The sequence below is a fragment of the Procambarus clarkii genome, chromosome 14 (assembly GCF_040958095.1).
Source record: "Procambarus clarkii isolate CNS0578487 chromosome 14, FALCON_Pclarkii_2.0, whole genome shotgun sequence".
NCBI classification, from domain to species: domain Eukaryota; kingdom Metazoa; phylum Arthropoda; class Malacostraca; order Decapoda; family Cambaridae; genus Procambarus; species Procambarus clarkii.
Window position 1 is genome coordinate 40,131,941 of NC_091163.1, and position 23,292 is coordinate 40,155,232.

Here is a 23,292-nt window from a genome sequence, read left to right on the forward strand (position 1 = left end):
GCGCGCAGGACTCGTAATTCTGTGGCGCGGGTTCGATTCCCGCACGAGGCAGAAACAAATGGGCAAAGTTTCTTTCACCCTGAATGCCCCTGTTACCTAGCAGTAAATAGGTACCTGGGTGTTAGTCAGATGTCACGGGCTGCTTCCTGGGGGTGGAGGCCTGGTCGAGGACCGGGCCGCGGGGACACTAAAGCCCCGAAATCATCTCAAGATAACCTCAAGATTATGTGCGAGGAGACACGACCTGTTATTGCTGTGCATTTCGATACTGTTCACTTTGTCGATGCCTTAAAGGATTTTACATGACGTAATCATGTCTCCTCTTGACGTTAATCTCTGCACAACTTTTTCACTGATGAAATATCTTCCTTGTGCCTCTGTCATCCACGCCTCTTCGTTGTGCTGCTACCATTCCTTAGGATCTTCCATGTCGCAATCATCTCCCCCCCTACTTGTTATTGTATCCCGTGTTCGGCTATGTTCAGTTCATCAGTGTGTTTGTTTGTTATGCCTTACATAACAAAACTGTGGTGACCAAGTCATGGTGTGGTCGTTTAGAGCGTGCATCTGGGAACACCCTCCACATAGGTTCGAATCTGCATCACAGCTCCTAGGGGCATTCGCATTAATAAATCATAATGTCATCATTTCTGTCTGTATATTGATGTAATGTACATCAATTGATGTAATGTAATGTACATCAATTCTGTACAACTTTCCTACTTTTTAGCGAAGCGTCTGAAGACACTTGATATTTACCGACGCCTGAGTTTACCGTTGTTGATACATTACCAAAAAACACAGTAAAGTTTCCATGAGCAGAAAGGAAGAAAACCAAATCTATTTCACAGGTGCATAAGACGGATTCTGCCTGGCAGATGTAGCCTAGGGGGGAAAAAGCAGTTGACTTTGCATCGGTTGAGACGAACCACCACACACCTGTACAGCCCGCAGTATGTTGTGGGAGACGCTGTAGGAAGGGTCGTCCTGGTCGACGGTGGGAGACGTTGTAGGAAGGGTCGTCCTGGTCGACGTGAGGGAGGCGTTGTAGAAGGACTTGTCCTGGTCGACAGTGGGAGACGTTGTAGGAGGACTTCTCCTGGTCGACGTGTGGGAGGCGTTGTAGAAAGGGTCGTCCTGGTCGACGGTGGGAGACGTTGTAGGAAGGGTCGTCCTGGTCGACGTGAGGGAGGCGTTGTAGAAGGACTTGTCCTGGTCGACAGTGGGAGACGTTGTAGGAGGACTTCTCCTGGTCGACGTGTGGGAGGCGTTGTAGGAAGGGTCGTCCTGGTCGACGTGAGGGAGGCGTTGTAGAAGGACTTGTCCTGGTCGACAGTGGGAGGCGTTGTAGGAGGACTTGTCCTGGTCGACGTGTGGGAGGCGCAGTCTCTATCTGGCACACAGTCATTTCTGGGACAGAAACTATCTACATTTTCTTGGAGAGAATCTACCTTCTTCATCTTCTGGTACAGAAATTGCCTTCTTCATCTTGTAGGACAGACGCTGCCTTCATCTTCTTGGACAAACACTGCTTTCATTTGTTTACAAAATGAAGGCATACCCCTATTGAAAGAACCATTTCCTTCATCCATTGCAATAACCCACAGGAAATAAATAATTTTCCTTCAGTTAATACGTTTTAAATAAAAGAAAATATCTAGTATTTGATTTTTTATTAAGATTTGGAGTATTAAATTTTACACCTATTTAAAATAGTCTTGTAAGCCGTAGACTAAACAAATATATATTTTTTTGATAGTAAAGTTTGCTGGTGTGTCCGATCTTGAAGAAAACGTTTTATGAGGACATAATTGTGAATCGAAACAACAGTTGGAGTGTAATTCTTCGTGTCAACAATGTCTTGAGATGAGAGAGAGAAAGAGGAGATCTTTTGACGACTCAAAACGTCGTGACGCGACCCGCTTCGTCTTCGTCAGCGTCATTATGGATTCTTAGTCAGCGTTCTCTGGCTTTGTTCGTCAGCATTTCTAGCGTTCTTTATTCAGCATCTCTCACGCATCCTTCAGCATCCTCCCTCAACATCCTCCCTCAGGATCCTGTCTCAGCATCCTCCCTCAGCAAGACGTATCTGAGGGGAAGGCCCCGTTCCCCTCCTCCCCTGGTTCAGGGGGCGTATCCTATCTTCCCTGGGCCTCAGGTAACCCAAGACAGGTATTGAAGGTAACAGGGAGAATCCCCGCCTTACTGCAATGTGGCCCTGAGTCTTAAGTTCAAGGGTGACTTGCATAACCTCAAGGGGGACTTGGAGAATCTCAAAAGGGACTTTAACCTCAAGGGAGACTGGAGAAACTCATGTGGAACTCTAAGCTCTAGGGGAACTTGAACATATTAATGGAATCAGTTGAATGTGACCTGGAAAATTTGAAGGGTGGTGGAGGGAGACAGCTGACCCAGCAGTAACTAGCGAGTGTTGGTGGAGGGAGACAGCTGACCCAGCAGTAACTAGCGAGTGTTGGTGGAGGGAGACAGCTGGCCCAGCAGTAACTAGCGAGTGTTGGTGGAGGGAGACAGCTGACCCAGCAGTAACTAGCGGGTGTTGGTGGAGGGAGACAGCTGACCCCAGCAGTAACTAGCGAGTGTTGGTGGAGGGAGGCAGCTGACCCAGCAGTAACTAGCGAGTGTTGGTGGAGGGAGACAGCTGCCCCAGCAGTAACTAGCGAGTGTTGGTGGAGGGAGACAGCTGACCCACCAGTAACTAGCGAGTGTTGGTGGAGGGAGACAGCTGCCCCAGCAGTAACTAGCGAGTGTTGGTGGAGGGAGACAGCTGACCCAGCAGTAACTAGTGAGTGTTGGTGGAGGGAGACAGCTGCCCCAGCAGTAACTAGCGAGTGTTAGTGGAGGGAGACAGCTGACCCAGCAGTAACTAGTGAGTGTTGGTGGAGGGAGACAGCTGCCCCAGCAGTAACTAGCGAGTGTTGGTGGAGGGAGACAGCTGCCCCAGCAGTAACTAGCGAGTGTTGGTGGAGGGAGACAGCTGACCCAGCAGTAACTAGCGAGTGTTGGTGGAGGGAGACAGCTGACCCAGCAGTAACTAGTGAGTGTTGGTGGAGGGAGACAGCTGACCCAGCAGTAACTAGCGAGTGCTGTGAAGGAGCAAGACCAACACAGCAGGATGGCCGGAACTATAATGACGGCACTGAGGGCCATTACTGTGGAACCTGTCATGCTCGTCGACGGAGCGTGCAAAGAGGCCATGCTCCTCTTCATCGAGAATGTTCAGTTGAACAAGATATGCTCCGTCAACTTCGGGCTCCCCCCACATGTAAGTGTTCAACTTTATGCGTGAATTTGGGGGAAAATAAAGTTTTCACTGCAAAAAATCATTTATTACACAATAAACGCAATCTCTTGACATGGTAGGTAGAGCAAGGACCTTGCTTCTTGCAGGGACGGCGTTCGATACCCGATGGTAAAAGTGGGTGGGAGAGATTATATAATATTATATAACCACATATGTAAGATCGATTAATGAGATACCCATATGTGTATGATTCCATATCGTGTCATTGGTGTAGGACAACTCAATATCATGCCAAAGGGTGCAAGATAACGCAATGTTATGCCTATGGGTGTATGATAATATAAAGTTATGCCCATAGGTGGAAGATAACACAATATTATGCCCCCAGGTGTAAGATAACACAATGTTATGCCCCCCAGGAGTAAGATAACACCATGTTATGTCCCCACTTGTAAGATAACACCATGTTATGCCCCCAGGTGTCAGATAAAACAATGGTGTGCCCCCTGGTGTAAGATAACACAAGGTTATGCTCTCAGGTGTACGATAACACAATGTTACGCCCCCCCAGGTGTACGATAGCACAATGTTATGCCCTCTGGTGTAAGATAACACCACGTTATGCTCCTAGGTGTAAGAAAACACAATATTTTGGACCTAGGTGTAAGATAACACAATGTTATGCCCTCAGGTGTAGGATAACACCAAGTTATGCCTCTAGTGTAAGATAACACCATGTTTTCCCTCAGGTGTAAGATAACACAATGCTATGCCCCCATAACATTGTAAAATAACACAATGTTATACCCTCATAACATTGTAAGATAACAAAATATTATGCCCAAAGGTGTAAGATAACACAATGTTATGCCCACGTGTGTAGGATAACACAATGTTATGCCCCCAGGTGTAAGATAACACAAGGTTATGCTCCCAGGTGTAAGATAACACAATGTTATTCCGCCACGTGTAAGATAACACCATGTTATGCCCCCGGGTGTAAGATAACACCATGTTATGCCCCAGGTGTAAGATAACACAATTTTATGCCCATAGGTATAAGATAACATAATATGCTCCCAGGTGTAAGATAACACAACGTTATGCCCCAGGTCTAGGATAGCACAATGTTATGCCCATAGGTGTAAGATTACATAATGTTATGTCCGCAGGTGTAAGATAACACAACGTTATGCCCATAGGTCTAATATAGCACAATGTTATGTCCATAGGTTTAAGATAACACAATGTTATGCCACCAGGTGTAAGATAACACAATGTTATGCCCCCAGGTGTAAGATAACACAATGTTATGCCCCCAGGCGTAAGATAACACAATGTTATGCCCCCAGGTGTAAGATAACACAGTGTTATGCCCCCAGGCGTAAGATAACACAATGTTATGCCAATAGGTGCAAGATAACACAGAGTTATGCTCCCCCAGGTGTAATTTAACACAATGTGATGTTCCCAAGTGTAAGATAAAACAATGTTATTCCGCCACGTGTAAGATAACACCATGTTAAGAACATAAGAACAAAGGTAACTGCAAATAGCCTATTGGCCCATACGAGGTAGCTCCTATTTATAGCCACCCAATCCCACTAATATACATGTCCAACCCGCGCTTGAAACAATCGAGGGAGACCACCTCCACCACGTTACGCGGTAATTGGTTCCACAAATCAACAACCCTAGGGAGCCGGTCGGCCGAGCGGACAGCACGCTGCTCTTGTGATCTTGTGGTCCCGGGTTCGATCCCGGGTGCCGGCGAGAAACAATGGGCAGAGTTTCTTTCACCCTATGCTCCTGTTACCTAGCAGTAAAATAGGTACCTGGGTGTTAGTCAGCTGTCACGGGCTGCTTCCTGGGTATGGAGGCCTGGTCGAGGACCGGGCCGCGGGGACACTAAAAAAGCCCCGAAATCATCTCAAGATAACCTCAAGATATAACCCTATTACCAACCAGTATTTTCCAAAGTCTTTCCTAAATCTAAACTTATCCAATTTATACCTATTGTTTCGTGTTCTGTCTTGTGTTGATACTTTTAGAGCCCCCTTTGTTATGTCCATTCATCCACTTGTAAACCTCCATCATGTCAACCCTAACTCTTCGCCTTTCCAGTGAATGCCATTTAAGCTTTGTTAATCTTTCTTCATATGAAAGATTTCTAATTTGGGGAATTAACTTTGTCAGCCTACACTGGACATGTTCAAGTGAATTTATATCCATTCTATAGTACGGCGACCAAAACTGAACTGCATAATCTAAATGGGGCCTAACCAGAGCAAGATATAGCCGAAGAACAACACCAGGTGTCTTGCTACTAATGCTTCGATTAATAAATCCCAGAGTCCTATTTGCCTTATTACGAACATTCATGCATTGATCCTTTGGATTTAAATTCTTACTAATCATTACTCCCAGAGCCCTTTCGCAATCCGACTTCACAATCTCAACACCATCTAGCTCGTATCTTGTAACTCTATCATCATTACCTAGCCTCAGAACTTTACATTTATCAGCATTAAACTGCATCTGCCAATCTTTTGACCATTTCAAAACCCAATTTAGATCAACTTGAAGTGATAGTGAGTCTTCTTCCGTGATAATTTCCCTGCCGATTTTTGTATCATCGGCAAATTTGCAAATGTTGCTACTCAAACCTGAATCTAAATCATTTATATATATTATAAACAACAGAGGTCCCAGGACAGAGCCTTGAGGCACTCCACTTACAACATTTTCCCACTCCGACTTGACCCCATTTTTATTAACTCTCTGTTTTCTTTGGTATAGCCATGCCCTAATCCAGCTTAATATAGCACCCCCAATACCATGAGCCTCTATCTTTTTAATCTGTCTTTCATGTGGCACTGTATCAAAAGCTTCGCTAAAGTCAAGGTACACAACATCGCAATCCTTACCACTATCAACTGCCTCAACCATACTGGAATAAAACTATAGCAAATTTGTTAAACATGAACGGCCATTCGTAAAACCATGTTGCGACTCATTTATTAATTTATGTTTTTCAAGATGAAGACGAATTGTATTTGTAATTATCGATTCAAGTAACTTTCCCACAATAGACGTTAGGCTAATTGGCCGATAGTTTGACGCATGTGATCTATCTCCTTTCTTGAAAATTGGTACCACATTAGCTACCTTCCATGACTCTGGCACTCTGCCTGATTCTATTGATTTATTAAATATGATAGACAGTGGCTCGCAAAGCTCCTCTTTGCATTCTTTAAGCACCCTGGCAAACACTTCATCCGGCCCTGGGGATTTGTTTGGTTTGAGTTTTACTATTTGTTTAATTACATCCTCCCTGGTAACTGCTAAACTAGTCAACCTGTCCTCGTCCCCACCCACATAGACTTGTTCGGCTGAAGGCATAGTGTTAAGTTCCTCTTTAGTAAATACAGATATAAAATATTTATTAAAAATACTACTCATCTCGTCATTATCAGTTATCTGACCTGTCTCAGATTTTAATGGACCTATCCTTTCCCTAATCTTCGTTCGATAAAACTGACAAAAACTTTATGATTTGTCTTTGCTTGCCCTGCTAATCGAACTTCATAGTTTCTTTTTGCTTTCCTTATCTCTTTTTTAACATTTATAACCAGTTATACGAATTCTTGTTCTAAACTGACTTCCCCATTCTTAATCATTTTGTACCAAACTCTCTTTTTACCTATAAGGTTCTTCAGATCCTTCGTTATCCACTTTGGGTCATTAGTATTCGATCTATTCAATTTGTATGGTATACTACGTTCCTGTGCTTTGGTTAGAATATACTTAAATAAGTTATATATATGAATCCACATCGAAATCCATTTTTGCGTCACCTATCGCTGGGTTCACGTCTCGCTCCAAGACCGGCCCACCCCCTGCCAAAGACTTTCCAATCTATTTGACCACAAAAAATTCTTAGGCAATTGAAATCAGCTTTTCGAAAATCTGGCACTTTAACAGATTTTTCTCCTACAGATCGATTCCATTCTATGCTAAATCTGATTTCTTTGTGATCACTGTTCCCTAGCTCACTCCCTATTTCGATGTCATTAATTTGTGTTTCCCTGTTAGTTAACACTAAATCTTAAACATTATTTCCCCGTGTTGGTTCCTTAATGTGTTGCGTAAGAAAGCAATCGTCAATTAATTCTAGAAAATCTGCTTCATTATTCCCTGTTCTGTTAATCCAGTTTATTCCACTAAAATTAAAGTCACCCATGACACAAATACTTCTAGACTTAGATGCTCTAGATATTTCATCCCAAAGGTGGCCCATGTTATCATCCCATCCCATGTTATGTCCAAAAGGTGTAAGATACCATAATGTTATGCCCCCAAGTGTAAGATACCACAATATTATGCCCCCAGGTGTAAAATATCACCATGTTATGCCCCCAGCTGTAAGATAAAACAATGTTATGCCCCGAGGTGTAAGATAACTTGGATCCTCAGGATAGACTTGGATCTCCAGGTGAAAGAAAACACAATATTTTAGCCCAGGGGTAAGATAACACAATGTTATGCCCCCAGGTGTAAGATAACACAATATTATGCCCCCACGTGTAAGTTAACACAATGTTATGCCCCCGGTGTAAGATAACACAATGTCATGCCCTAAAAACATTGTATGAAAATACAATGTTATGCCCCCCCCATAACATTGTAAGATAACAAACTATTATGCAAACAGATGTAAGATAACTCAATGTTATGCCCACGTGTGTAAGATAACAATGTTATGGACCAAAGCGTAAAATAACACAATGGTATTCCCTCAGGTGTAAGATAACACCAATTTATGCCCCTAGGTGTAAGATAACACCATGTTTTGCCCCAAGTGTAAGATAACACCATGTTATGCCCCTAGGTGTATGATAACACCATGTTCTGCCCCCAGGTGTAAGATAACACCATGTTAACCCCCCAGGTGAAAGATAATACCATGTTAACCCCCCAGGTGAAAGATAACACTGTGCTTTGCCCCCAGGTGTAAGATAACACCATGTTATGCCCCCAGGTGCAAGATAACACCATGTTATGCCCCAGGTGTAAGATAACACCATATTATGCCCCCCTAGGTGTAAGATAACTCAATGTTATGCCCCCAGGTGTACGATAACACCATGTTATGCCCCCAGGTGCAACATAACACAATGTTATGCCTCCAGGTGTAAGATAACACCATGTTATGCTCCCCAGGTGTAAGATAACACCATGTTATGCCCCCAGGTGTAAGATAACACCATGTTATGCCCTTCAGGTGTAAGATAACACCATGTTATGCCCCCAGGTGTAAGATAACTCAATATTATACTCCCAGGTGTAAGATAACACCATGTTATTTCCCCTAGGTATAAGATAACTCGATGTTATGCTCCAGGTGTACGCGATAACACCATGTAATGTCCCCCAGGTGTAAGATAACACAATTTTATGGCCCCAGGCGTAAGATAACTCAATGTTATGCCCATAGGTGTAAGATAACACAATGTTATACACCAGGTGTAAGATAACAGCATGTTATGCCCCCAGGTGTAAGATAACAGCATGTTATGCACCCCAGGTGTAAGATAACACCATGTTATGCCCCCAGGTGTAAGATAACACCATGTTATGCCCCCCAGTTGTAAGATAACAGCATGTTATGCCCCCAGGTGTAAGATAACACCATGTTATGCCCCCAGGTGTAAGATAACACCATGTTATGCCCCCCAAGTGTAAGATAACACCGTGTTATGCCCCCCAGGTGTAAGATAACACCATGTTATGCCGCCAGATGTAAGATAACACAATGTAATGCCCCCAGATGTAAGAGAACACCATGTTATGCCACCCAGGTATAAGATAACACCATGTTATGCCCCAAGGTGTAACATAACCCCATGTTATGCCCCCCAGGTGTAAGATAACACAGTGTTATGCCGCCAGATGTAAGATAACACCATGTTATGCCCCCAGATGTAAGATAACACCATGTTATGTCCCCAGGTATAATATAACACCATGTTATGCCCCCAGGTGTATGATAACACCATGTTATGCCCCCCAGGTGTAAGATAACACCATGTTATGCCCCCAGGTGTAAGAGAACACCATGTTATGCCCCCCCAGGTGTAAGATAACACAGTGTTATGCCCCAAGGTGTAACATAACCCCATATTATGCCCCCAGATGTAAGATAACACAGTGTTATGCCGCTCAGGTGTAAGATAACACCATGTTATGCCCCCAGGTGTAAGATAACACAGTGTTATGCCCCTCAGGTGTAAGATAACACCATGTTATGCCCTCCCAGGTGTAAGATAACACAGTGTTATGTATCACGATCAAGTGGTTCCCAGGAAATTCCCTCACTGGAGCGCCGTAGTCAAGGACACCACAGTGGAGAAAAAACCGCGACATACCCTCAGCCAGTCTTGCGCCGGATGCAAGGCCAAAGAACCGGTTTTCCTGGAGAAACCGGCCGCATGCAAATCTCCGTCGGTTACCCTGTAGCAATTACGTCTTTCTTCCTGGGTTGTAAGGTTCATTTTCTGTCTAATTCTGGTCTAGGAAATATGGACAATGTTCTGTTACTCGAGCTTGGCTTTGTCCTTGTATCAAGTGCCACTGATTGAAAGACTTTGATCTATTGTCACTGCTACATAGACTTGGATCTATTGTCACTGTTACATAGACTTGGATCTATGGCCACTGTTACATAGACCTGGATCTATTGCCACTGTTACATAGACCTGGATCTATTGTCACTGTTACATAGACCTGGATCTATTGTCACTGTTACATAGACTTGGATCTATTGTCACTGTTACATAGACTTGGATCTATTGTCACTGTTACATAGACTTGGATCTATGGCCACTGTTACATAGACCTGGATCTATGGCCACTGTTACATAGACTTGGATCTATTGCCACTGTTACATAGACTTGGATCTATTGCCTTTGTTACATAGACCTGGATCTATTGCCACTGTTACATAGACTTGGATCTATTGCCTCTGTTACATAGACTTGGATCTATTGCCTTTGTTACATAGACCTGGATCTATTGCCACTGTTACATAGACTTGGATCTATTGCCTCTGTTACATAGACTTGGATCTATTGCCACTGTTACATAGACTTGGATCTATTGCCTTTGTTACATAGACCTGGATCTATTGCCACTGTTACATAGACTTGGATCTATTGCCTCTGTTACATAGACCTGGATCTATTGCCACTGTTACATAGACTTGGATCTATTGCCTTTGTTACATAGACTTGGATCTATTGCCACTGTTACATAGACTTGGATCTATTGCCTCTGTTACATAGACTTGGATCTATTGCCACTGTTACATAGACTTGGATCTATTGCCTTTGTTACATAGACCTGGATCTATTGCCACTGTTACATAGACTTGGATCTATTGCCTCTGTTACATAGACTTGGATCTATTGCCTTTGTTACATAGACCTGGATCTATTGCCTCTGTTACATAGACTTGGATCTATTGCCTTTGTTACATAGACCTGGATCTATTGCCACTGTTACATAGACTTGGATCTATTGTCACTGTTACATAGACCTGGATCTATTGCCACTGTTACATAGACTTGGATCTATTGTCACTGTTACATAGACCTGGATCTATTGCCACTGTTACATAGACTTGGATCTATTGTCACTGTTACATAGACTTAGATCAATTGTCACTGTTACATAGACTTGGATCTATTGTCACTGTTACATAGACTTGGATCTATTGTCACTGTTACATAGACTTAGATCAATTGTCACTGTTACTTGGATCTATACTTGGATACAACCGAGATAGCACCATAGGCAAAGAGAAGGAAAACAGGGAACAAAATACAAAATAATCATTAAAAGTAAACAGTTTATTTTTAGGCAAACAAAGAACCGATCACAAATTTGTTTGCATATCTGGTAGTGATTTTTTTATAAATTATGCCCCAGGTGTGTTAGATAATACCATGTGATGCCCCAGGTGTGTTAGATATGACCATGTGATGCCCCAGGTGTGTGAGATATGACCATGTGATGCCCCAGGTGTGTTAGATATGGCCATGTGATGCCCCAGGTGTGTGAGATATGACCATGTTATGTCCCAGGTGTGTGAGATATGACCATGTGATGCCCCAGGTGTGTTAGATATGGCCATGTTATGCCCCAGGTGTGTGAGATATGACCATGTTATGTCCTAGGTGTGTGAGATATGACCATGTGATGCCCCAGGTGTGTTAGATATGACCATGTGATGCCCCAGGTGTGTGAGATATGACCATGTTATGTCCCAGGTGTGTGAGATATGACCATGTGATGCCCCAGGTGTGTGAGGTAATACCATGTGATGCCCCCAGGTGTGTTAGATATGACCATGTGATGCCCCAGGTGTGTGAGATATGGCCATGTTATGTCCCAGGTGTGTGAGATATAGCCATGTGATGCCCCAGGTGTGTGAGATAATACCATGTGATGCCCCAGGTGTGTGAGATATGGCCATGTTATGCCCCAGGTGTGTGAGATATGGCCATGTTATGCCCCAGGTGTGTGAGATATGACCATGTTATGTCCCAGGTGTGTGAGATATGACCATGTGATGCCCCAGGTGTGTGAGATATGACCATGTGATGCCCCAGGTGTGTTAGATATGACCATGTGATGCCCCAGGTGTGTTAGATATGACCATGTGATGCCCCAGGTGTGTGAGATATGACCATGTTATGTCCCAGGTGTGTGAGATATGACCATGTGATGCCCCAGGTGTGTGAGATATGACCATGTGATGCCCCAGGTGTGTGAGATAATACCATGTGATGCCCCAGGTGTGTGAGATATGACCATGTGATGCCCCAGGTGTGTTAGATATGACCATGTGATGCCCCAGGTGTGTTAGATATGACCATGTGATGCCCCAGGTGTGTGAGATATGACCATGTTATGTCCCAGGTGTGTGAGATATGACCATGTGATGCCCCAGGTGTGTGAGATATGACCATGTGATGCCCCAGGTGTGTGAGATAATACCATGTGATGCCCCAGGTGTGTGAGATATGACCATGTGATGCCCCAGGTGTGTTAGATATGACCATGTGATGCCCCAGGTGTGTGAGATATGGCCATGTTATGTCCCAGGTGTGTGAGATATGACCATGTGATGCCCCAGGTGTGTGAGATAATACCATGTGATGCCCCAGGTGTGTGAGATAATACCATGTGATGCCCCAGGTGTGTGAGATATGACCATGTGATGCCCCAGGTGTGTGAGGTAATACCATGTGATGCCCCAGGTGTGTGAGGTAATACCATGTGATGCCCCAGGTGTGTGAGATATGACCATGTGATGCCCCAGATGTGTGAGATAATACCATGTGATGCCCCAGGTGTGTGAGATATGACCATGTGATGCCCCAGGTGTGTGAGATATGACCATGTGATGCCCCAGGTGTGTGAGGTAATACCATGTGATGCCCTCAGGTATGCGCCAACTTGTCGGCTCATCCGGAGGAGAGTGTGCGCGTCCAGCGAGAGTTCTCAGTCTTCACCTTCTACAACAGCATCATCTTGTCTGTGTTGCCTCTCGTCTTTGTCCTCTTCATGGGAGCCTGGAGTGACAAGTATGGACGGAAGGTCAGTTTTGGACGTCTAGTTGACGTCTCTCTCTCTCCTCCACACCTGTGGATGTCTTGTTGACGTCTCTCTCTCTCCTCCACACCTGTGGATGTCTCTCTCTCTCTCCTCCACACCTGTGGATGTCTAGTTGACGTCTCTCTCTCTCCTCCACACCTGTGGACGTCTAGTTGACGTCTCTCTCTCTCCTCCACACCTGTGGACGTCTAGTTGACGTCTCTCTCTCTCCTCCACACCTGTGGACGTCTTGTTGACGTCTCTCTCTCTCTTCCACACCTGTGGATGTCTCTCTCTCTCTCCTCCACACCTTTGGATGTCTCTCTCTCTCTCTCCTCCACACCTGTGGACGTCTTGTTGATGTCTCTCTCTCTCTCCTCCACACCTGTGGACGTCTTCTTGATGTCTCTCTCTCTCTCTCTCTCTCTCTCTCTCTCTCTCTCTCTCTCTCTCTCTCTCTCTCTCTCTCTCTCTCTCTCTCTCTCTCTCTCTCTGTCTATCTCTATCTCTCTGTCTCTCTCTCTCTCTCTCTCTCTCTCTCTCTCTCTCTCTCTCTCTCTCTCTCTCTCTCTCTCTCTCTCTCTCTCTCTCTCTCTCTCTCTCTCTCTGTCTCTCTATCTCTCTGTCTCTCTCTCTCTCTCTCTCACTCTCTCTCTCTCTCCTCCACACCTGTGGACGTCTTGTTGACGTCTCTCTCTCTCTCCTCCACACCTGTGGACGTCTTGTTGAGGTCTCCCTCTCTCCTCCACACCTGTGGACGTCTAGTTGACGTCTCTCTCTCTCCTCCACACCTGTGGACGTGAGGTAATACCATGTGATGCCCCAGGTTAACAAGGCTAACAACACTGCGAACCAGGCATGACAGGGCGGATCTCATCGAAACTTATACAAAACTGAACAATTTGAAGGATTTTGATCTTTGAACTTCTTTGAACGGTCAAACGTTGCACATTCACGAGGAATCAACTTCAAGTTCAACAAGCTAGAATGCAGAACAGAAAAAAGAAGATGCCTTTTCCCTCATAAGGTTATAAACCAAGGAACCGCCTACCCACTGAAGTAATGCCAAGACATTACTGCAATTGAAAATCCAGTTGGGAAAAAATACCCAGGGTAAATACGGGAACCTTTAACTAGTCACCGGCTTCCTGTCCCTGTCGAGGCCACTAGAAAGATGGTGGCCCTCAGGTAAACTCAGGAAATATATTAAAATATTGACATTGGTGTTATACTTTAGTCCTATCAACCTCTGGAGGGTTATTAAGACCACCACAACACCTTACTGACCAACCAACAAGTATACTTTAGTCCTATCAACCTCTGGAGGGTTATTAAGACCACCACAACACCTTACTGACCAACCAGCGAGTATACTTTAGTCCTATCAACCTCTGGAGGGTTATTAAGGCCACCACAACACCTTACTGACCAACCAGCAAGTATACTTTAGTCCTATCAACCTCTGGAGGGTTATTAAGGCCACCACAACACCTTACTGACCAACCAGCAAGTATACTTTAGTCCTATCAACCTCTGGAGGGTTATTAAGGCCACCACAACACCTTACTGACCAACCAGCGAGTATACTTTAGTCCTATCAACCTCTGGAGGGTTATTAATGCCACCACAACACCTTACTGACCAACCAGCGAGTATACTTTAGTCCTATCAACCTCTGGAGGGTTATTAAGGCCACCACAACACCTTACTGACCAACCAGCAAGTATACTTTAGTCCTATCAACCCCTGGAGGGTTATTAAGACCACCACAACACCTTACTGACCAACCAGCAAGTATACTTTAGTCCTATCAACCTCTGGAGGGTTATTAAGACCACCACAACACCTTACTGACCAACCAGCAAGTATACTTTAGTCCTATCAACCTCTGGAGGGTTATTAAGGCCACCACAACACCTTACTGACCAACCAGCAAGTATACTTTAGTCCTATCAACCTCTGGAGGGTTATTAAGGCCACCACAACACCTTACTGACCAACCAGCAAGTATACTTTAGTCCTATCAACCTCTGGAGGGTTATTAAGGCCACCACAACACCTTACTGACCAACCAGCAAGTATACTTTAGTCCTATCAACCTCTGGAGGGTTATTAAGGCCACCACAACACCTTACTGACCAACCAGCAAGTATACTTTAGTCCTATCAACCTCTGGAGGGTTATTAAGACCACCACAACACCTTACTGACCAACCAGCAAGTATACTTTAGTCCTATCAACCTCTGGAGGGTTATTAAGACCACCACAACACCTTACTGACCAACCAGCAAGTATACTTTAGTCCTATCAACCTCTGGAGGGTTATTAAGACCACCACAACACCTTACTGACCAACCAGCAAGTATACTTTAGTCCTATCAACCCCTGGAGGGTTATTAAGACCACCACAACACCTTACTGACCAACCAGCAAGTATACTTTAGTCCTATCAACCTCTGGAGGGTTATTAAGACCACCACAACACCTTACTGACCAACCAGCAAGTATACTTTAGTCCTATCATCCTCTGGAGGGTTATTAAGACCACCACAACACCTTACTGACCAACCAGCAAGTATACTTTAGTCCTATCAACCTCTGGAGGGTTATTAAGACCACCACAACACCTTACTGACCAACCAGCAAGTATACTTTAGTCCTATCAACCTCTGGAGGGTTATTAAGACCACCACAACACCTTACTGACCAACCAGCAAGTATACTTTAGTCCTATCAACCTCTGGAGGGTTATTAAGACCACCACAACACCTTACTGACCAACCAGCAAGTATACTTTAGTCCTATCAACCTCAGGAGGGTTATTAAGACCACCACAACACCTTACTGACCAACCAGCAAGTATACTTTAGTCCTATCAACCTCTGGAGGGTTATTAAGACCACCACAACACCTTACTGACCAACCAGCAAGTATACTTTAGCCCTATCAACCTCTGGAGGGTTATTAAGACCACCACAACACCTTACTGACCAACCAGCAAGTATACTTTAGTCCTATTACCTCAGGAGGGTTATTAAGACCACCACAACACCTTACTGACCAACCAGCAAGTATACTTTAGTCCTATCAACCTCTGGAGGGTTATTAAGACCACCACAACACCTTACTGACCAACCAGCAAGTATACTTTAGCCCTATCAACCTCTGGAGGGTTATTAAGACCACCACAACACCTTACTGACCAACCAACAAGTATACTTTAGTCCTATCAACCTCTGGAGGGTTATTAAGACCACCACAACACCTTACTGACCAACCAGCAAGTATACTTTAGTCCTATCAACCTCTGGAGGGTTATTAAGACCACCACAACACCTTACTGACCAACCAGCAAGTATACTTTAGTCCTATCAACCCCTGGAGGGTTATTAAGACCACCACAACACCTTACTGACCAACCAGCAAGTATACTTTAGCCCTATCAACCTCTGGAGGGTTATTAAGACCACCACAACACCTTACTGACCAACCAGCAAGTATACTTTAGTCCTATCAACCTCTGGAGGGTTATTAAGACCACCACAACACCTTATTGACCAACCAGCAAGTATACTTTAGTCCTATCAACCTCTGGAGGGTTATTAAGGCCACCACAACACCTTACTGACCAACCAGCAAGTATACTTTAGTCCTATCAACCTCTGGAGGGTTATTAAGACCACCACAACACCTTACTGACCAACCAGCAAGTATACTTTAGTCCTATCAACCTCTGGAGGGTTATTAAGGCCACCACAACACCTTACTGACCAACCAGCAAGTATACTTTAGTCCTATCAACCTCTGGAGGGTTATTAAGGCCACCACAACACCTTACTGACCAACCAGCAAGTATACTTTAGTCCTATCAACCTCTGGAGGGTTATTAAGGCCACCACAACACCTTACTGACCAACCAGCAAGTATACTTTAGTCCTATCAACCTCTGGAGGGTTATTAAGGCCACCACAACACCTTACTGACCAACCAGCAAGTATACTTTAGTCCTATCAACCTCTGGAGGGTTATTAAGGCCACCACAACACCTTACTGACCAACCAGCAAGTATACTTTAGTCCTATCAACCTCTGGAGGGTTATTAAGACCACCACAACACCTTACTGACCAACCAGCAAGTATACTTTAGTCCTATCAACCCCTGGAGGGTTATTAAGACCACCACAACACCTTACTGACCAACCAGCAAGTATACTTTAGTCCTATCAACCTCTGGAGGGTTATTAAGGCCACCACAACACCTTACTGACCAACCAGCAAGTATACTTTAGTCCTATCAACCTCTGGAGGGTTATTAAGACCACCACAACACCTTACTGACCAACCAACAAGTATACTTTAGTCCTATCAACCTCTGGAGGGTTATTAAGGCCACCACAACACCTTACTGACCAACCAGCAAGTATACTTTAGTCCTATCAACCTCTGGAGGGTTATTAAGACCACCACAACACCTTACTGACCAACCAGCAAGTATACTTTAGCCCTATCAACCTCTGGAGGGTTATTAAGACCACCACAACACCTTACTGACCAACCAGCAAGTATACTTTAGTCCTATCAACCCCTGGAGGGTTATTAAGACCACCACAACACCTTACTGACCAACCAGCAAGTATACTTTAGCCCTATCAACCTCTGGAGGGTTATTAAGGCCACCACAACACCTTACTGACCAACCAGCAAGTATACTTTAGTCCTACCAACCTCTGGAGGGTTATTAAGACCACCACAACACCTTACTGACCAACCAGCAAGTATACTTTAGTCCTATCAACCTCTGGAGGGTTATTAAGACCACCACAACACCTTACTGACCAACCAGCAAGTATACTTTAGTCCTATCAACCTCTGGAGGGTTATTAAGACCACCACAACACCTTACTGACCAACCAGCAAGTATACTTTAGTCCTATCAACCCCTGGAGGGTTATTAAGGCCACCACAACACCTTACTGACCAACCAGCAAGTATACTTTAGTCCTATCAACCTCTGGAGGGTTATTAAGACCACCACAACACCTTACTGACCAACCAGCAAGTATACTTTAGTCCTATCAACCTCTGGAGGGTTATTAAGACCACCACAACACCTTACTGACCAACCAGCGAGTATACTTTAGTCCTATCAACCTCTGGAGGGTTATTAAGACCACCACAACACCTTACTGACCAACCAGCGAGTATACTTTAGTCCTATCAACCTCTGGAGGGTTATTAAGACCACCACAACACCTTACTGACCAACCAGCAAGTATACTTTAGTCCTATCAACCTCTGGAGGGTTATTAAGACCACCACAACACCTTACTGACCAACCAGCAAGTATACTTTAGTCCTATCAACCTCTGGAGGGTTATTAAGACCACCACAACACCTTACTGACCAACCAGCAAGTATACTTTAGTCCTATCAACCTCTGGAGGGTTATTAAGACCACCACAACACCTTACTGACCAACCAGCAAGTATACTTTAGTCCTATCAACCTCTGGAGGGTTATTAAGACCACCACAACACCTTACTGACCAACCAGCAAGTATACTTTAGTCCTATCAACCTCTGGAGGGTTATTAAGACCACCACAACACCTTACTGATCAACCAGCAAGTATACTTTAGTCCTATCAACCTCTGGAGGGTTATTAAGACCACCACAACACCTTACTGACCAACCAGCAAGTATACTTTAGTCCTATCAACCTCTGGAGGGTTATTAAGACCACCACAACACCTTACTGACCAACCGGCAAGTATACTTTAGTCCTATCAACCTCAGGAGGGTTATTAAGACCACCACAACACCTTACTGACCAACCAGCAAGTATACTTTAGTCCTATCAACCTCTGGAGGGTTATTAAGGCCACCACAACACCTTACTGACCAACCAGCAAGTATACTTTAGTCCTATCAACCTCTGGAGGGTTATTAAGACCACCACAACACCTTACTGACCAACCAGCAAGTATACTTTAGTCCTATCAACCTCTGGAGGGTTATTAAGGCCACCACAACACCTTACTGACCAACCAGCAAGTATACTTTAGTCCTATCAACCTCTGGAGGGTTATTAAGGCCACCACAACACCTTACTGACCAACCAGCAAGTATACTTTAGTCCTATCAACCTCTGGAGGGTTATTAAGACCACCACAACACCTTACTGACCAACCAGCAAGTATACTTTAGTCCTATCAACCTCTGGAGGGTTATTAAGGCCACCACAACACCTTACTGACCAACCAGCAAGTATACTTTAGTCCTATCAACCTCTGGAGGGTTATTAAGACCACCACAACACCTTACTGACCAACCAGCAAGTATACTTTAGTCCTATCAACCTCTGGAGGGTTATTAAGGCCACCACAACACCTTACTGACCAACCAGCAAGTATACTTTAGTCCTATCAACCTCTGGAGGGTTATTAAGGCTACCACAACACCTTACTGACCAACCAGCAAGTATACTTTAGTCCTATCAACCTCTGGAGGGTTATTAAGACCACCACAACACCTTACTGACCAACCAGCAAGTATACTTTAGTCCTATCAACCTCTGGAGGGTTATTAAGACCACCACAACACCTTACTGACCAACCAGCAAGTATACTTTAGTCCTATCAACCTCTGGAGGGTTATTAAGACCACCACAACACCTTACTGACCAACCAGCGAGTATACTTTAGTCCTATCAACCTCAGGAGGGTTATTAAGGCCACCACAACACCTTACTGACCAACCAGCAAGTATACTTTAGTCCTATCATCCTCTGGAGGGTTATTAAGACCACCACAACACCTTACTGACCAACCAGCAAGTATACTTTAGTCCTATCAACCTCTGGAGGGTTATTAAGACCACCACAACACCTTACTGACCAACCAGCAAGTATACTTTAGTCCTATCAACCTCAGGAGGGTTATTAAGACCACCACAACACCTTACTGACCAACCAGCAAGTATACTTTAGTCCTATCAACCTCTGGAGGGTTATTAAGACCACCACAACACCTTACTGACCAACCAGCAAGTATACTTTAGTCCTATCAACCCCTGGAGGGTTATTAAGACCACCACAACACCTTACTGACCAACCAGCAAGTATACTTTAGTCCTATCAACCTCTGGACGGTTATTAAGACCACCACAACACCTTACTGACCAACCAGCAAGTATACTTTAGTCCTATCAACCTCTGGAGGGTTATTAAGACCACCACAACACCTTACTGACCAACCAGCAAGTATACTTTAGTCCTGGCCATTGTTCAAGACTTAAATATACTTCTAGTGTATACATACTGAGTAATGGAATTAACCTCTAGATATACATTTATGTAAATTTTCACCATAAAAATTATAATAATCATAATAAATATATTAAATATTAATGCAAATATATATAAATAAATAATGAATATTTATATATTGATAAATATAATTTTATTGTAGTACAAAACTTTCTTTAATTTTTTTTTATAAATATAAAAATATAAAATCAAATCTTAAGATAATGTTAAAAATATGTTTGAATATGCTGAATTGAACATTAATTCAACTAAAATTGGTATAGAGTCCTGCCGCTTTTAGATATGTTACCCATAATTTTGTATAAGAATTAAACGGAAAACGGAAGAAAATTTGGCTGACTGAAGAAAAAATTCAAGATCTTGTACATTACGCGTAATTTTTTACCTGATATACCTTTTTTATCAGTATTAACAAGCTTAGGTATACACAACAAAGTGCTGCTGCCCCTATTCTAAGTGAAAGATTACACACTTTAGATTAAAAACTAGCTATAAGTACATCTACATTTCACATCTCACAGGATGGTTAGTCAAATATAAAATCAGAGGAGAAAATAGCCGCTTGAATACAAAAACAAATCAACTCTGACTAAAAAAATCATGTGAGAACAAATTATAAGGCTGATCTATTAGTCTCGACTAGCAAACTCTGCTAGTTGAAGCCTAAAGAACATTCATACTCAGTCTCCGTGGTGTAGTGGTAAGACACTCGCCTGGCGTTCCGCGAGCGCTTTGTCATGGGTTCGTATCCTGGCCGGGGAGGATTTACTGGGCGCAAATCCTTAACTGTAGCCTCTGTTTAACGCAACAGTAAAATGTGTACTTGGTTGTAACAACGATTCTTCGCGGCGGGGATCGTATTCCAGGGACCTGCCCGTAACGCTATGCGTACTAGTGGCTCTACAAGAATGTAACAACTCTTGTATATATCTCAAAAAAAAAAAAAAAAAAAAAAAATTCAGCACAAGAATATCTTCCAATATTCCTGAGTGTATGAAGTAATTACAGAGCTCAAAGTACCTCATACCATTTCGTCTGAAATCGCTGATAACAGGGATATCACAGATATTGGAGAGTATGTCCCAGCTCTTGTTCACATAGTTTACAACTGCAATGTTCATCATTGGGGGACTCGTTTAGTGCAGTCGCCTGAGATATATATCAGATATCCCAGCCTAACTCTGGCAATTACAATGTCACACTGTCTAGTGGATGTTTTATGCTGCCCGAACATATAATTATCGCATGTAAACATGTCATAGCTCTTTACACTCGTGCTTTCTGGCCTTTGTGTGTCATTAACTGTTCTCCCGTAATCCCTAATTTCCTAAAATACTGTAGCTTTTACAGCAGAGATAGGCATGCCCATATTTTTTTTTTTTTTTTTTTTTTTGAGATATATACAAGAGTTGTTACATTCTTGTACAGCCACTAGTACGCGTAGCGTTTCGGGCAGGTCCCTGGAATACGATCCCCGCCGCGAAGAATCGTTGTTACAACCAAGTACACATTTTACTGTTGCGTTAAACAGAGGCTACAGTTAAGGATTTGCGCCCAGTAAATCCTCCCCGGCCAGGATACGAACCCATGACAAAGCGCTCGCAGAACGCCAGGCGAGTGTCTTACCACTACACCACGGAGACTGTCACGGAGATATCTCACTCAATGTTTTAACCCATGGAACGGCCTACCCGCCGAAGCCGTAACTGTCCGGGCTCACCATAGTCCGTTCTACTTGGACATTTTGTTCCCAGTAGATGAATCTAAAACAACAACATGAGTCGAGTTTTAAATATACCTGTAAAAGATCATCAAGGCAAATGGAGGGGGATCTTTGTGAAGCCGCCGGCTTCCTGTCCTCGTCGTGGCCTCTAGGGTTAATGGCCCTCAGGTAAATCAATGTCAGGCCTATCACATGCAGTTTTAGCTCCCTTCTGAGGCATCATACTAGACAACACCTGTGTGTGGTGCTATCCATACAATCTTAGGTGTTCTTATGTGGTATATCCACACCTAAATTAATGGCTTTTGTAAATGATAATAGTAATAATAATGTTCTCAATTTATTAGATAAATGTCAAATCTTGGGAATTATAGGAATTAAATAGTGCTTCCAAATTCTCAAGATATTTCTGCAGTGACTGACGGTAGCATGTTAAGGGTTCAGTTCCCTTTGTGTACATAATCCATCACAAAATGTTCCCTCCAAAACAGACTACAAAAAGTGAAGTTCTATCTCGTTTCTCTATTCTTATCTATTAACTTCTATTGTATTATATTTGTACTAAAGGTAATGTTTATTTTCTCATAACACTGAAGATAGCACAAGCGCTACCACTGTAATAGGAATATAATTTCACTGAACAGATTCCTTTGTTGATGACGCTGGTGGGTCACGTGATATATGCTGGGGGCTACCTGCTGGCCAACTGGCAGACCAGCTGGCCGGTGGAGGTGATCTACTTGATGACTCTACTGGAAGCCCTCGGAGGCGCTAATGCCGGACTCCTGACTTCCACCCTCAGCTACATCAGTGACATCAGCAAGGAAGATCAGCGAACGTCTCGCATCGGCACTGCCAACTCCATGTGGTTCTTGGGTGGCCCTATTGGCACTCTGATTGGCGCTCTGGTCATCAAGTACAGCGGCTATGACTTGGCGCTGGGCCTCGTCCTGATTGCCTACTTCCTCACAGCTCTTTACGTGGTGGTCTTCATCAAGGAGAGTCACGGACCCTTCGCCAGGAGGGAAGAGCAGGGTCAAACTTCCAGTAAGGATGATTGTAGTTTACAGAAGAATGACGTGACAGTCACAACTATGGTGGTCGACTTCTTCAACTGGAGGCGCGTAGTGGAGTCCTTCAAGACAGCGTTTAAGAAGCGTGAGGGCAATGCCAGGGCAGTCCTCATGGCTGTGATGGCTGGCAATATGATCCGACGCATGGCAAGAGGTACAAACATGTTCTACTTCGTTTAATTTCATGCAGAAACCTAACAGGCAGCTTTCTCAGATCATTAGGATATATATAAAATCCATTTTATTT

General features: G+C 43.8%; 1 protein-coding gene across 1 annotated transcript in view; it reads left to right on the top strand.

Annotated features, from left to right (window-relative positions):
- The first annotated feature begins 915 nt into the window (after positions 1–915).
- LOC123770886 (proton-coupled folate transporter) overlaps positions 916–23,292 on the top strand; it is a 30,956-nt gene continuing 8,579 nt past the window's right edge. Inside the window, exons 1-3 of the mRNA XM_045763073.2 lie at positions 916–3,283; positions 12,774–12,926; positions 22,617–23,199. Of these exons, the coding sequence (XP_045619029.1) occupies positions 3,134–3,283; positions 12,774–12,926; positions 22,617–23,199 (886 nt within the window). The 5' untranslated portion in view covers positions 916–3,133. The remainder of the gene's footprint in view (positions 3,284–12,773; positions 12,927–22,616; positions 23,200–23,292) is intronic.